We start from the raw sequence: 15,176 nt of genomic DNA on the forward strand, positions 1-15,176 counted from the left end.
GCCCCAGCTGTCGGTGTTATACCAGCAGCATCTCCCAGACAGGCTGCAGTTGGAGCGATCCTCCTGCCAAAGGAGGAGGGAGCGTGTGTGTTGGAGGCGTGGGGGGGGGGGTTGTCTGCACACTGCATCTCACCCAAGCTGCCGTGGGAAGCAAATGCTGCCCAGTTCTGTGCTAACTAACCACAAGCACCTCCCGGCGTTAGAAATATCCCCTCCCTGCAGATATAATTCAGTCTAACTACAGAGATCGCTATCGGGAGAGTTGTAAAACCGCTAGGTTGCTTTGTTGGGTTAGAGAAAGAACCATTTCCATCCCCGCCACTGTCCTGGGTGGTTTCAGAGTAGCAGCCGTGTTAGTCTGTATTCGCAAAAAGAAAAGGAGGACTTGTGCCACCTTAGAGACTAACAAATGTATTTGAGCATAAGCTTTCCTGAGCTACAGCTCACTTCATCGGATGTCCTGGGTGGTGGAGGGGCAGAGGTCTGATAACATGGTATTTAATTGGCGTTAATCTCCACCTCCTGCGAGTCCCCCTGCCCCACCTTCCCTTGCAAACCATGCGCCCCCCTCCCCGGGCTGTGGTGCGGCTAGTGTCCTTTTGTAAGGGGCAGGGAAAGGACTGTCTCCGAGCGAAAGGGAAGCGGTCACCCGCCCCGCTCCTGAGCGCGATATTACATGTCACAACTCATCTCGTGCCCCATAATCAGTGCTAACTTTCTGGAGAGCAGATAACCAGAGATGGCAGATGGATGGAGATTGCACAAATGAGGCTCTAATTGACAATCAATTGTGATTAGGAGCAATAGCACATCCCTTATAACACTCGCTTTAGAAGCCAGGGGCGCGCGCGCACAAAGGCGTCTGTCCGCTTCGTTTTTACTCCTCTGGGGCGAAAGGGGGAATTCGGAGCAGAATTCCGGCCCAGCTGTGTCTCTAACCGCGCGCTGCCCGCTCCCTAAAACTTTTCCCCGCGGTACACTGGTACCGAGAGAGTCACCGCCTTTTGTTTCCCGGCTTTGATTGGGTACATCAAAGAATAAACACAAGGCACCGTGTATGGAAAGAGTCTCAGCAGCGCGCTAGAGAGAGAGAGATTTATTCCAGCGACAGTGGGGGCTCAGATTCACTTTCCTTCCTTCCTCGAAGTGTTCACTGTGCAGCCTGGGGCCTGTGCATGTTATTGAATTAATAATCATTTACCTGCTCTTGTTGTTTATAGCAGTGCCGGTCGATGGTCCCCCTGTTGTAAGGGCCCCGCTAGGCTCTTCGAGCGCAGAGTTGTAATTGCAATTTGGACCAGATAGTGGGGGGGGGGGGGTGCCCAGGCAGAAACTTACCAGGACGCCAATGTACTCGAGAGCGAAGAATCCCTTCTTCCCCCCCCCCCCCCCCGAAAACCGTATTCCCTCCCGAAAAGGTACTAACGGAGAGGATGACAATAGGAAATCTGATCAAAGTCTATCTAAAACACCGTCTCCTTTTCATAAACAATATCCCCTGGCTGCTGGCAGAAGTATTGAAAGAGAAATTGCTCCAAAGACACAACCCCAGGAGAAGGAAAGAAAGAGCAGCTTTTAAAAAAACAACCCAATGTATATTAAAACTTGGCTCTAGCTGTGTTTGTGTGGCAGTGAGGTCAGGAAAGTGAGGGAGGAGGTAATTATCTACACATGATCCGAGATTATACATACCATTTCCCCCCAGAAGGTGATTTATAATTTAAAGATAAAGCATAACAAAGTCATAAAAGAGGAAGGACGCTGTTGTGGGGTCTGATTAAAATCTAAGGGCTGATGTATAATATATGAGAGGGAGCTGTTGTGGGCTCCAGGAACTCCCCTGGGCCCAGCCCACTGATGGGCTAATCATGTCCAACCCCTACCAAAATTACAGCTGATTGTTTTACCCATTATTTCTCCCAACTTTTAATTTCTGCTTTCCAAAGGATCATTGCCCGCGGTAATTGCAAAGGACCTGTCCTTGTATGTGTCACCAGCCTCAAAGACAAAAAAAAAAATCTAATTTTCTTTTTATGTTTTCTCTATTTTCCTACCTTCTTTTTGGCAGCTGGTTCAAACTAAGCAGCGATTTGGACACCCAAAGCAAGAATGAAATGGATATGGTCAAAGCGCGCGCACACACAGAGAGAAAACTGGGTAGGAAAGGAAATTAGATTTTTGTAATTCAGAGGCAACTCTTTCCTAATTTCTTCCTTTTTTCCCTGCATTCAAAACCCCTTGAATGAAGGAGTGTTTCTCAGAAATGAGAATGAGCTGGGTTTATTGCATTATTTCTAGGTGGGACGAGAATAGATTCCCTCCCCCAGTTATTTACAATGTATTGAGGGTCCTGTTTTGCCTTGTGTTGCTTAAGCATATTATTTTGCTTTTGGTTTTTCCAGGCACTTTCCTACTGATATGTAATTTTAATCAATGGGGTGGGGGGGGACACCGTGTGCATGTGTGTGCCTATACCCACCATATAATCCAAAGCATTCAGCCTCGGACAACAATTTTATTCTATTGTTATAATATAATAATGCACGGGGGGGAAGGGTGAAACAGGTGAGATTGTTCACACTTCTGAGCACAAATACGATCCTTTTGATCATATAACTAAACCATTAGGAGGGGCGATCCCATTCGGTGTGTATAATATCTTCTTTATATTGATCCCGCAATTATTTCAAAGAAAGCGCTCTCCTCCCACTTCTCCAAATAAGGCTATTTAGATGCTTTCCAGATGAGTGGAGGTGTGCTGAAACAGAGCTGACAGCTAAGTATATCACAGCCAACACCATCCTTCACTCTCTCCCCTCTCCCGCCCCCCTCCCCTTTCTCAGGCACACACACTTTCAGTGTCTCTCTCCTCCAGTGATGGAGATTACTGACTATTATGGGCAAGGGATTAATTTGTAGCCAATTACAACCCACTGCTAAATATGAATGCATAAATAAGCTACAGCCTTGCCCGCGTGTGTGTGTGTGTGAGTGAGAGAGAGAGGGGTGCGGGGGACATAAATGTTTGGGTAGCTCTGTGAGGATGATGAGAAGAAAGAAGGAGCAACTGAGTGGAGCATCACCCTCTGACTTCCTTTATCCACGGGAGAATCCAATTCAGGTTGGACCTAGCCACGTGAAATCCTGTAGACCTAAAGGAACCAGCTCGCCTCTGTGCTAAACTGACGATAAACAAAGCAGCTCCCGAGTTGATTGCAAGACAGGAGTTTCCAGCTGAAGTTCGCTGGAAAGGAAAGAGTTGCAATTGGAAGGGGCTCTGGAAAGAGTCATGAATGTGAGCAGAGACAAGACTCAGGGGGGTGACATCTCTATCCCAGCAGCAAGCCAGGCTGGCATTGTAGTGGAGCCAGTGTCCGGCTGCCGCCACGGGGAAAGCATGGAAAGCCACGGGGACCAAAGACTTTCTTCCAGCAACGAGCTACCGGTCTATTCGTGTCCTGGAAATAGAGACAGGCCAGGCGACAATCAGAGCAACACCCCTGGACAAGAGGGGGCAGGGGCAGCCCTGCCAGTGGTCCACAGAACCACCTCTTTTTCGGTGCTGGACATCCTGGATCCCAACAAATTCAACAGCAAGAAGAGGCACTGTTCTGTGTTGTACAAATCCGCAGGGAGCGAATGCACTCTAGGGGCAGAGGATAAACCCGAGGAGTCAGGAACGGATCTAGCAGATCAAAAGGCTCTGGCTGAAGATTTTGAAACGTGCAAAAAGTCCTCGGACTTACTCAGTAAGTACGTTGTGCATGTTAACCTTCCGCAGAGTGTCTAACTCGTGTCTGGAGCAAATAGCCGGCTACGGGGGGAAATGATAAAGAGCGCCTGAAATTAATATGCAGTGTGATTACGTGCTTCTAAAGGTGAGTCTCGGAGACGCGCACCGTCCCCACTGCCTTCTGTCAGATACAATAAAGGGCGCAACTGCACGTGTAGACACAGGGAGTCTGCTGTAAAGGGCAAATGTTCCTTACCTGTTGCTTCTACACCTGGCTAAGAATGTAGAGTGAGATGGGAGCATGCGGAGGGACTAACATGTAACATTTTTATAAGCACCTCTTCCCACTTATTAAAGTGGATGGTTTCAGTGGTGTAGCGAGGTCTGACTGGTTTAAAGAATGTGATGTCTGCTGGTTTATATGCCCTATGCAAGGTGAAACTTTTCTGGCCTGGCCCTCCTTTCAGTAGCGTAAAGTTTTACGCTGGGCACTACTTCCAAGTTGGAGGCTCTGTGATGTGCATGTACTCTCAGTAATGCCCCCTCTGGGCCTTCCTTTCATTTTCCCGAACAGGTGCCTTGACGATTCAATCAGACACACGATAAATAACTTTAGCTGCTGTTCTGCAAACAAGGAAATACAAACGCAAATCTGGGGCAGGAACAGTTTGCAAAAGTCAAACGTCTTCGTCCTGGGCTCTGGTGCTTGCGATCTGGCTAGAAAGCGTTACATTTCAAGGGGTAAAGTTGTATTAAATGTACCTAGTCCATCACGCGTCCCTGAGTCATTTGATTACTTGGGGGGCGAATGGAACCGGACTCTGCATTATATCACGTAATAACAGCTTCCGACCTGGTGTCTCATTTCTGCCCTCGAGGGTAACAGGCATGTGCAAGTTTCTGCTGAAGCAAACTTGCGGGAAGATTTGAGGGGGCTGCAGGCCATTTGAATGAGCAGGCCCAACAGAATTTAAAATTCATTCTCAGATCATCAAATAAGTCCCACTTTGGCTGGATTTTCCAAGTATCAAAGTCGCTTTCACGACTTTTCTGTATCCCCCCCCCCCCACACACACACACACAGCCTTCAGAACCATCTCCCCTCTCCACCCCACCCCCTGCCTGCTGAGCGTTGCTCTGGGCGACAGATTCAATTTTCTCTCTCCCCTTGGCTTTTTTAGGACAAATCAGACTAATTGTGACAAAATGCTGGTTATCTCTGGAAAAACAATTAAATTCCTTCGATTACATTTAAGGTAAAATGTGCTTAGCAGCGTAAAGAGGCTGGATAATGGGGGAAATCGCCCCAGAGTGGCATGTAGGACTCCCTGGGTCGATATCCTATTATCGAATTGTGCATATCTCTTTCAAGCACCTTGCAAACTCTCTCCTAACATCTAAATTATAGGGTCAAAATTCGGATAATTACTCGATTAAAACCTATTACACTTATTAGGGCTCGCTATTGATCGGGAATTGCATTCGACCCAAGCTCTAGATTGCTTTTTCTTTCCAGGTCCAAATATTCCAACTTTCTCACCTCTAAACGCTGTGACTCTGGAGATGTTAGAGCACTTTCGGGATAAGATGGCACACATGAAAAATATATCTAGATATTCTGTATTGTGAGGGGTGGGACAGCAGTGGGTTGTGTATGATACTGTAAAGACTGGAAAATAAATGTCTGGACTAGGATTACCAGAGAGAGCGGCATCTTTACAATTCTGCGCTAGAATGTCCATATCAATTAAAATTAGGCCATAAAATAGGTTTTCGTTCTACCTGTTTTAACACAAGCCCCTTTACAGTAGAGCTGTTTTTAATCATCAAAGTAATAGCAGGAGCTAGACGTAAAGAAATCAAAGAGATTTTTAAAACTCCGAGTACACCTAAAGTAAGTATTTGTCTAAACAGATCTGACTTTTGTCATACTAAATAGGTCTGTTCAATCAGAAAGACCGACGAGGTCAGCCTATCACCAATCTTATACTTTATCTCCAGGCAAGGAGAGAAATGCAATTCTATCATTCATTTCTCTAACAGTAAATATATTTAGAAACACATGCCATACTAAACTTCGCTTACTGACAAGCTGCCAGGGATTTTGCACGATTTATCTCTTCAGTTGTAACTATGCTAATATTTTGTAAAGCTAGAAACACCCAAAAAATAGATTTGTGAGTACTGAGAAATAATGAAAGTTAATCGCATTATGGTCCCATCATCACCATCACCTTGGGTAACAGTAGATCAAGCAGTTGGTTTAGTTCGGTGGGGGTGGGGAAAATGATCCGAAAATCATTGATTCTCTACAACCAGACAAAGTGCAAGTACATTGAAAATAGAAAATATTTAAGTTCATCTCGCAAAACGCATTTCGTTTTAGAAATAATTGAGAAACCTCCAGTTAATTTGTTTTGCATTAACAGTTGCAAAGCCAGAATGATGTTGCTTTGGACAATTACCAGTGCAGTTGTGTTTTAGAAAATATTTTAATATTCCCCTATTGACGGGAATATTTTATAATATTCCCTTATTGGGGAATGTTTACAAATTATTGGTGAAAAAACCCTTCTAAAGTAATCATCACATACATTCTGTGTCATCTGTATTGAACGTACGTACTGTATGTAGTTATATTTACCCCTACACACATAAACATTCCTGTGTGTTTTCACCAAGAATATATGGAAAGGTGTATGTACAAAATTATCATATACAATGGCATCCATCTATAATTTAATTTCTACTCAATGTAGATTATTTGAACTTTATTCCATCTTCATATACTATTTTAAATTGAAAAACCCCTTACCCATGTTGTTATATTTCTATATATCTGTCATAATTCCAGATTTCCATTTTCTAATTTTTAACACCAAGATGGAAAGTATTATTTGTTTAGAAGTCCCCAGATTACTAAACATTAGTTTTGCGGGTTAAGGTGACTATAATAAACTTCTCCCTCTCTTTTTCCTCGTGGAGAGCAAGCAATATCCAAGGTTTAGCCGAAATCAGCTTATTTCACAGAACACAATCTTTTCACTTTTTAAAATTTCTCAATTAAAAATAATCACGTAATTGAATATGCAGCATTTGGTTTTAAGATTTGGCAAAGTTTGAGAGAGACGGTACAGCCTTAGTATTTATGGAATTTAAATGACTAAAGCAAACACATAATGAGTCATAATGATCAACTCACTATTTAATTTGTGGGAAGGAGGGGGATTTACAGATAATAGCTATACTGGGTTATCTAGGTGTAAAACGCAGACCGATTCAGGAAGTTTAGGAGTATCTAAATGTGATAAGGACAAGGTATTTTATTTATTTTACTCCAGCCTGAGGCCCGATCCTGCATGTATTCCTAAATTCCTTTTTTACTTTACTGGGAGTTTGGGATGGTCAAAGGAATATAGCATCCGGCCTTCAAGCTGTCAGAAATGGCTAAGGCATGATCCACGGGGTGAAGCGGCTTCTTTACAAATTATATTTCAGGTTTCATAACGACTTGATCTGCCCCAGATGTACAACGGCCCTAAATATCGGATAATTACCTTGTTTTCATCTGCAGTCCCGTTAATTGGAGCATAATATAAACCCAAATAAATTAAATGACCGTTAACTAGTTTGTACGTTACACAGAATGAGTTTAATTAAGTTTGTATCTGCTCTGCTAATCAATACAAGTATTTACTCCAGTTTAATACTTCTACCTTAGGAACAGCACGAGAACAAACAAGGCACAGAAACGGTTAAAAACATGCCAACACACAAGGCAGCAAATCTTCCATCAACGCAGATAATTCAATAACTAAAATAAAAAGTAATATCAATGGTGTTCTCTTCTTCCTGCAGCAAACCCCCGTGTCATTCACAGACTTTTCTTCCAAAATGTTCCATATTAGTTATTGCTCATTTCTCAAACCCTAATTTTTCAAATCTCTATTCCGAAGACATTGCATAAAGAGATGTCCAATTTCTAAAATGTCAAATGATTTTAATATTTTAATATTAGCATTCCTGAGGCTTCTGGAAAGAAGTGCCATGGAAGATACTAACTGCGATTGCAATAATAATAAGATTAATTTTATTTCTTAGCATTTCACAATCATTTTTAATTCGGAAGATGAACGAAGAATGATTACAAAGTAGGATTTCTCATTGTTGTCCACTAAATGATGTTCTATATTTGTAAAGCTTTTAGCTTGGTTAGTTAGGGTTTTAGGGGTGGAAGCTATTATACACGGTGTCCCAGCTTTAGACAAAGATGGTTTCTTACTAAAAAGCACTTCGGGACTTCCTATTTGGAGAACCTTTTGGATGGAAGATTCCTCCATTAGAGTGGTTACAATATAGACAGACCCCTAACGTTTTCAAAAGTTACACTTACTGATATTTATTTTTCTGAATGTTTGCAATATTTGTGCCATCCGATTACAGCGAAAAAGGAAAATATAAACCTTGACCTATAAAGCAACTGTTGCAAGCCTAGTATATCTTCTTTTCTCCCATGCCCATTTACCCTTTGCTTAAATTATCTAAATACTCAGAACATTTGGATGGCGTCTACAAGGGATAGAAACCACCCACAATTCAAAGGAAAATCCTCTCCCAGAGAGCTTTACAACGCAAACCTTCCAGGTCAAGAGGGCACTCCCTGAAACTTTCTCTTTGCAAAGGGTGAATCTGCTCCAGGCCTGCCACCTTTCCTTCCCTTGGGGAGGGGATATGGGAGACTCCCTCATGCTGAAAGAATGTGAGGGCAGGGTTTATAAAGTGCCTCTCTTAGGATGTATGGTTTTGCTGTGTATCAGTGGGTCTTTCCACAGATGCTCCCCTACCCCCCAAAAATGAAGGAAACCTCACAACACCTCCATTCCAAGTCCTCCCAGTTTGAGGCCCAGCAGCAACCTTGAAACAGGGCAATTTACTGCCAACTTCCCAGTGCCCTCTAGCAATTCTGCTTCTCCTTTAGAGGATGGCTTGGGCTAAGGAGCTTGGGCTGGAGGCTGGGAGGGCAGATTCGCATTCTGTGCCCACTGAAGCCTGGATTCTGCTCCCCCCACCTCCCTTCCCGGTAGGTCTGTGTCTAAACAGCCTAGATTTAGGGGTGGGGGGGCATCTTTTCCTACCCCTTTCAGCTTGGCTGTAGAGCTGGGGCCCCACAGGGCCCTCTCCAGGCTGGCTGGGTAGGTGGGGGTCGGGGTGCTGGGGCAGGGCGGGTTGGGAGCTGCTAAGCTAACCCCTCTCCTTGCTTGTGCGCAGAGGATGGGGAGCGGTGCAAGGCCCAGGAGCGCGACCTGGACTACGGCAGCAGGCCCAGCCCCAGCCCGGAGAGCGAGCTGCAGGACGAGGAGGAGCTGGGCAGCGAGGAGAGCAGCAGCAGCAGCAGCCTGGGCGGCGGGGGGGGGGTCCGGCGAGGCAGAGCCCGGCCACCACCCGGAGGACGGGGAGCCAGGCAGCCAGCAGCACCAGCCGCAGCCGCCGGCCCAGCCTCCTGCCCCCGGCGGGGGCCCGCAGGCCAAGCCCAAGAGGAAGCGCACGGGCTCGGACTCCAAGTCGGGCAAGCCCCGGCGGGCGCGGACCGCTTTCACCTACGAGCAGCTGGTGGCGCTGGAGAACAAGTTCAAGTCCACGCGGTACCTGTCGGTGTGCGAGCGCCTCAACCTGGCGCTGTCGCTCAGCCTGACCGAGACCCAGGTCAAGATCTGGTTCCAGAACCGCCGCACCAAGTGGAAGAAGCAGAACCCGGGCGCCGACACCAGCGCCCCGACGGGCGGCGGGGCGGGCGGCGGCGGGGCCGGGGGAGGCCTGGGGGGAGGCGCCCTGGGCGGGGGGCTGAGCCCGCTCAGCCACTCGCCGCCCATGGGCAACCCGCTCTCCATGCACGGCCCCGGGGGCTACCCGGGGCACCCCAGCGGGGGGCTGGTGTGCGCTGCCCAGCTGCCCTTCCTGCCCAGCCCCGCCGTCCTCTCGCCCTTTGTCCTGGGCTCGCAGACTTACGGGGCTCCGGCCTTCTACACCCCGCACCTATAAACCTACCTCCCCCCGCCCCGGGACTGCGAGCCGCTGGAGCAGCAGACCCTGGGACAGATCCTGCGCGCCGCGCCCGCTCCGAGTCCCCCCGGCGCGCCCCGAACTCGCAATCACCTTAACGGGGAAGAGACGCCTCTGAATTGTCTCTGCGCGCCTGGCTCCTACAGAAGCCAAGGGGCAGCCCCGCGGAGCGCAGTGAACTGAGGACTTCGCAAAGCAACGCTACCTTATTATTAATTATTATTATTAATTAATACATCCAACCCCCCCCTCCTCCCAGCCCCGAAAACCGTCTCCCGTCTGAGATCAAACCCTGACGAACTCGCCGCTCTTTCTCTAGCCCTTGAGTCTGGGGGGGGGGGGGGGGAAGGGGCATTAGAGGGAAATGGGTACTGCGGGGGGAGGAGAGAGTTGATGAAATCGCATTTCCCAGACGGACAAACCTCTTGTTCGGCCCTTTGTTTTTAAAAGCCCCCCCCCCCCCAGCTGGATGGCTCCTTTCACCCCGGTTATCATTTAAAACGAGCAGCACTCTTGGGAGCGCGCTTGGCTTCGGCCTCAGAACCAGCTGGGAGTTTGGGCAGAGGAACCTGGCACCATCCGAACACCGTGGGAACGCGGCCCCGCTCCGCGCCGCTGGACGGGACACGAGGTGGCCGGGGAAAGCCCTGCGCTGCAGTGTCAAAGGGCTGCAGCCCGCTGGCTCCCATCTGAACGCCCCGTGCTCTCTCGGCGAGCAGGATCCGTCTGGCCCCAGTCCCCATCGCTTCCTCCCCAGGGGCACACAGCAACAACTTTTCATCTGCCCTACAATCATTTCGACGACCCTTTTTTATACACGCCGTGTCCGGACTTGGCTTCTGGCAGGGAGGAAGAAGAAAGAGAAGAAATCCTCCCGCTTTCCTCTTTGTAAATAGAAGTAGCTGTACATCATCGTTCGCTGTATTTTTTTCACGGTTCCTTGTTTTTGTCTGGCCACTTGAAAAGATCATGTACCCATTGGACTCTCAGGGTAAAATGGAAAACTCTAGGCTTGTCACTCCGCCACAGTGTTGGTAAGACAATGGGTTATTTTCTTTCGTGATCTCACGATTTTTACATACTTTGATCCTTTTTTAAAAAACAAAAAAACAAAAAAAACCCGACTAACAGGTACAAATCAAATCAAGTCCACGGACCGCAGAAGGAGTCGTGTCGGGTCAGTCCCACGTGGAGAGAGACGGTTATTGGTTGCAATTTTTTTTTTTTTTACATTAAGCATCTATGTATATTTCTGGTCGTTACGAAAGTTTTAACTTTATAATTAATGTATAAGGTCTGGGAAGAATGGGGATCCAAAATTATAGAGAAAGAGAAAGCACTTTGTTTGCTAACAACTTTAAATCACTCAATAAACTTTAAGTAAACAGTGTCCTCCAGGCTCTGTGTGCGCCTCGTTTTTTAACGCTGATATCCGTGAGGCGGCAAGTTTCAGTTCATTTTGGAGGAGAAACAAATAACTAAACAGAATCACTTCCCTTCTGTAGCTTTCTAATAACTCACCTTCTGGTGCAATGCCTTTCGGGATCAGGTTTTTGTTCCCTTTGCCTTGAGACCCCTATTAAACGTGGCTAGTTTAGTTACTTATACACAAAGAAACTTTCTTCTTCTTTGCTGTGAGAGAGAACTTTACCTTATTCGCTATTTTTGCCTGGTTTTTATTTTCTGAATTAGCTTGTTTGAGCTCAATAATAGCCCCTCAACTCTGCGATATAAAATAGAAACCGAAGTGTTGGGGCTGCAGGGGCTGCGATTTGGCGGTAGACACGGCGGCGGTTGGGATGCATTTATGTACATTTCATAAATTAACTGTTGAATTATGAGCGCACCTTTTAAAAATAGCGGAACATCAAGTGGATTTCTGTAAATTATCTTTTTATTGAACTTCAAAATTAATATTACCTGCTTAAAAAAAACCTTACCCGGTTTTATATTTTTTAAGATAATGGATGTTGTGTCATGGAACCAGGAAATTGAAAAGCAAAGCAAAGCAAAGGCATTGACTATTAAAGATAGTTTGCCAGGTAAACTAAAGCTTATAAATCTCCCTTTAAAGAGGATACAAAGTTCTTATCTCGCTCCCAGCTCTCCTATCTGATCCTATACTTCACTCTGGGGACGGGAACTGTATATGTCTAGAATCCCTTGACTCCAGGGAGCTGATTGCTGCATTTCCAGGGCACCGAATAATGTTAAGAAACGCAAACAGGAGAGTGCGCTGTAGATTATTATTTTGTCCTCCTTTAATCGGTTCCAGTCCAGCCGATTCCAGACAGCAATGGACTGGCTTGCCCCATTTTCCATGGGACCCCCACCATTCCCCCCTGCCTGCACACTCCCCCCCCCCCCAACCCAGGGTGGCTTTTCTTCACCCACCACCTCTTCTGAAAGGTCCCAGCCCAGGGGGGAAGAGGAGCAAGCTGGCAGAGAGAAGCAGCCCGCTGTCTTTGGAGGATGCGCTAGAAAAGGACTTTTAAAGCTGAGCCACCCTCAGAAGAGGGCGAAATTAACTAACCCTTTCGGAGGGAGCCATCAAGGCAGCGCCCCTCTTCCCCGGCCACACCCAAGGCTGCTCCCGGCCAGGGCTCAGGGGCTCGGCTCAGCCGTCCCCAGCGGGGTGACAGTATTAAACGATAGCTTTCTAATCCCATTAGCGCCTTCCTCTGGTTTGCTTCCCCCCAGTGAGCGTTTCTGACAACCCTTTACTGCCGCTGCTGGCGCTTGAAGCGTGAGGAAGTTATAGTTTCTGACAGAGAAATTACATCTTCCCCCAGCCATAGCTGGCTGGAAACGTCCAGGGAGTGGGGCGGCGGGGCAGACGGCAGCCCTTGGAGGAGCCTCTCACGGGATGCAGTGACCGCTCTCAGCCAGCAGAGGGGGCCACAGAAGAGGGAAAGCTCCCCCCGCCCTTAGAGGGAAGGCGTGGGGAGGGGAGGCAGCAAACGGCCTGTCTGGTCCATGCAAAGGAGAGCTCCCCGCGGGCAGCAGCTGGCAGGCCACCCAGGGGCAGGTCCCTCCCGGGATCTAGTTTCATTATTTCAGGCCCATATTGAGCCAGGCCAGCCCCCGCCAACCCCAGACTAACGGGGGACTCAAGCCCCCCATTTACACACATGCACATCCCAGGTGGATCCAAACTTTGCAGCTCCAGCTTGTTTCCTGCCCTCTACCCAGATGCGGTAACAGGCAACTATGTAGCTGGCCTGCGCCCACAAAAGCATTTGCCAGTTAAGGACCAGACTGTACTGACCCCACCTTGTCCACAGGGAAGCCCCATGCCAACCAGTGCAGAGCTTCCAGGAGGGGGTCCTATTAACAACGCTATTCATTTGAGTGTCTGCTAAATCCTCAGTACCAAATACAGAGTAAAACACACCAACAGCTGGGTGAAAGATCTACAACAGCCTGAGCTAATAAACTTTTTCTCTGGACTTCTGTAAATTAAAAAATATCCAGACTGCTTCTCCCCGCCTCCCCACTGTTGTGAAAATAAAATATAAACCAATTTTTCTGCTCACAGGTTCCCAGGTGTAACCCTCCACAGAAGTAAAACAATTAGCACAGTAACAAATTACTGCAGAAGGTAACTTGGAGTAGAACTGAGTCCATATCATTTCTTTGCAGTGTTGTTGTGAGCGTGTTGGTCCCAGGATATGAGAGAGACAAGGTGGGTGAGATATCTTTATCTTTTATTAGACCAACCTGAGTTGCTGAAAGAGACAAGCTCCAAGGAGCTTGAATTCTCTCTCTTTCACCAACAGAAGTTGGTCCCATAAAATATACTACCTCACCCACCTTGTGTCTCTATATTATTTAGCATTAATGTAGCTTGTTACAAACATTAGTCAATCCTCACATGACATATCTGGTGCACAGGTGTTATCATCTCTATTTTACAGATGGGGAAAGCAAGTCAGAGAAGGTGTGATTTGTCCAAGGTCAGGGTCTGGTATTCCATCTCCTCTCTCAACCACACTGTGTGGTGTTATATTCATCACCCCTGGTCTGAGAGGTTGTACGACAAGTATCAACAGTTGCCATCCCAGGCAAGTTTTCACGATCAAGAACAAGTCCTGGAATAAGAAACTGTGGTGGTGAAATATGGTCTAAATTCACTTTTTCAGTGATAGCAAGTGAAGGACTGGATGGCCGAGGGGCTTTTCATAATAGAATCTGGAGCCGTTCAACTCTAGGGCACTGGTTTGACTATGGCTCAGGTTGGTAGTGAGTGAAAGTCATTACTACTGATGGCTGTTCAATAGCCTAAATAAGGGTCAGGCCTGCTGGTAATACTTTAATCCTTTTCTTAATTAGACTACATAGTCCGAAAACAAAGGTGGGTCAAACAATGAAATATGAAACTACTGTTTTGGCTCATCAGACCTTCATCAGCAGTAGTACAAAGCGATCAGATAGATGCCCAGGTTCAGTATCTGCACTGTTCAGCATGGGAACATGTCTGTCTATATTCAGTGAGACTATGTGGGAGACAACAAAACAAGTGTTTGGCAGACTAATCACGAATGCTGCGGGTTTGAGTTCAAGTGGCTTGAACACGCTGCTGCATGTTCATGTTTTCACAGAACCAGATGAGGGAAAGCGGGCTACACCCATTTTGCAGGCCTCTGAAAATTTGAACTGGAATGTTTAAAAAGAATTTCAGGTGCCCATGCTCACAAATCAAAATGTCTCCCATCAATCACTATCTGATCACAAAAGCAGAGAGGAAAAAGCAAGAAGAAACACACAGATTAGTTCAGAAAGATCATCAGGTGATATGTAGTGTTAAATTAATGATGTACATTTTCTCTCACTGTTTATGCAAAACTGTCAAGTTGCACTCACTGAGTTCACATATAAAACTCCATGTTACAAAAACTTAAGTAGTCAACCACTAATAAGAGATACATTTTCTTATTTAATTCAGTGGGATCTGTGCCAGTCTTAGTCTCAGGATGATTAGAAATCTCACTGGGTTCAGTGGTTACAGTCTTGGTAGCTCAGTCATTAGCATTTTTCTTGGGAGTATTCAATATTCAAAATCAGAGCTGTTTTGATTGGCTACTCAAGTCCCATGACATGCTTTTCCTCTTTTCCTGGTTTAATGTGCATGAATCTGGAATCTGTTTTCTGAGAATACTCTGTGAAGCCTGCTCAAAATCTGCTGTGCTGGCAAAATCTGCTGGGCTGCTGGCCCAGGTACTCATGTACTAGGATAGCCACAGGGAGAAAACACAACAGGGGCTCAAACACCGTCCATTTAATTAATCAAAGGATTGTTTTCAGACATTGTTTTTCAGTGCCAATCAGCTCTAGAATGTTCACACTGGTCCAGTGGTGCTGGAAAAATTTGTATAGTGGGGGT

The 15,176-nt window shown here is 46.6% G+C and overlaps 1 protein-coding gene across 1 annotated transcript; it reads left to right on the top strand.

Moving 5' to 3' along the window:
- The first annotated feature begins 2,774 nt into the window (after nt 1–2,774).
- NKX1-1 (NK1 homeobox 1) lies at nt 2,775–11,564 on the top strand. Its single transcript, XM_038400206.2, is given in 3 exon segments — nt 2,775–3,749; nt 9,002–9,138; nt 9,140–11,564. Coding segments are annotated over 3 exon segments (1,230 nt in total). The 5' UTR covers nt 2,775–3,289; the 3' UTR covers nt 9,773–11,564.
- Nucleotides 11,565–15,176: the final 3,612 nt, after the last annotated feature.

The sequence above is a fragment of the Dermochelys coriacea genome, chromosome 4 (assembly GCF_009764565.3).
Source record: "Dermochelys coriacea isolate rDerCor1 chromosome 4, rDerCor1.pri.v4, whole genome shotgun sequence".
Taxonomy (NCBI): Eukaryota; Metazoa; Chordata; order Testudines; family Dermochelyidae; genus Dermochelys; species Dermochelys coriacea.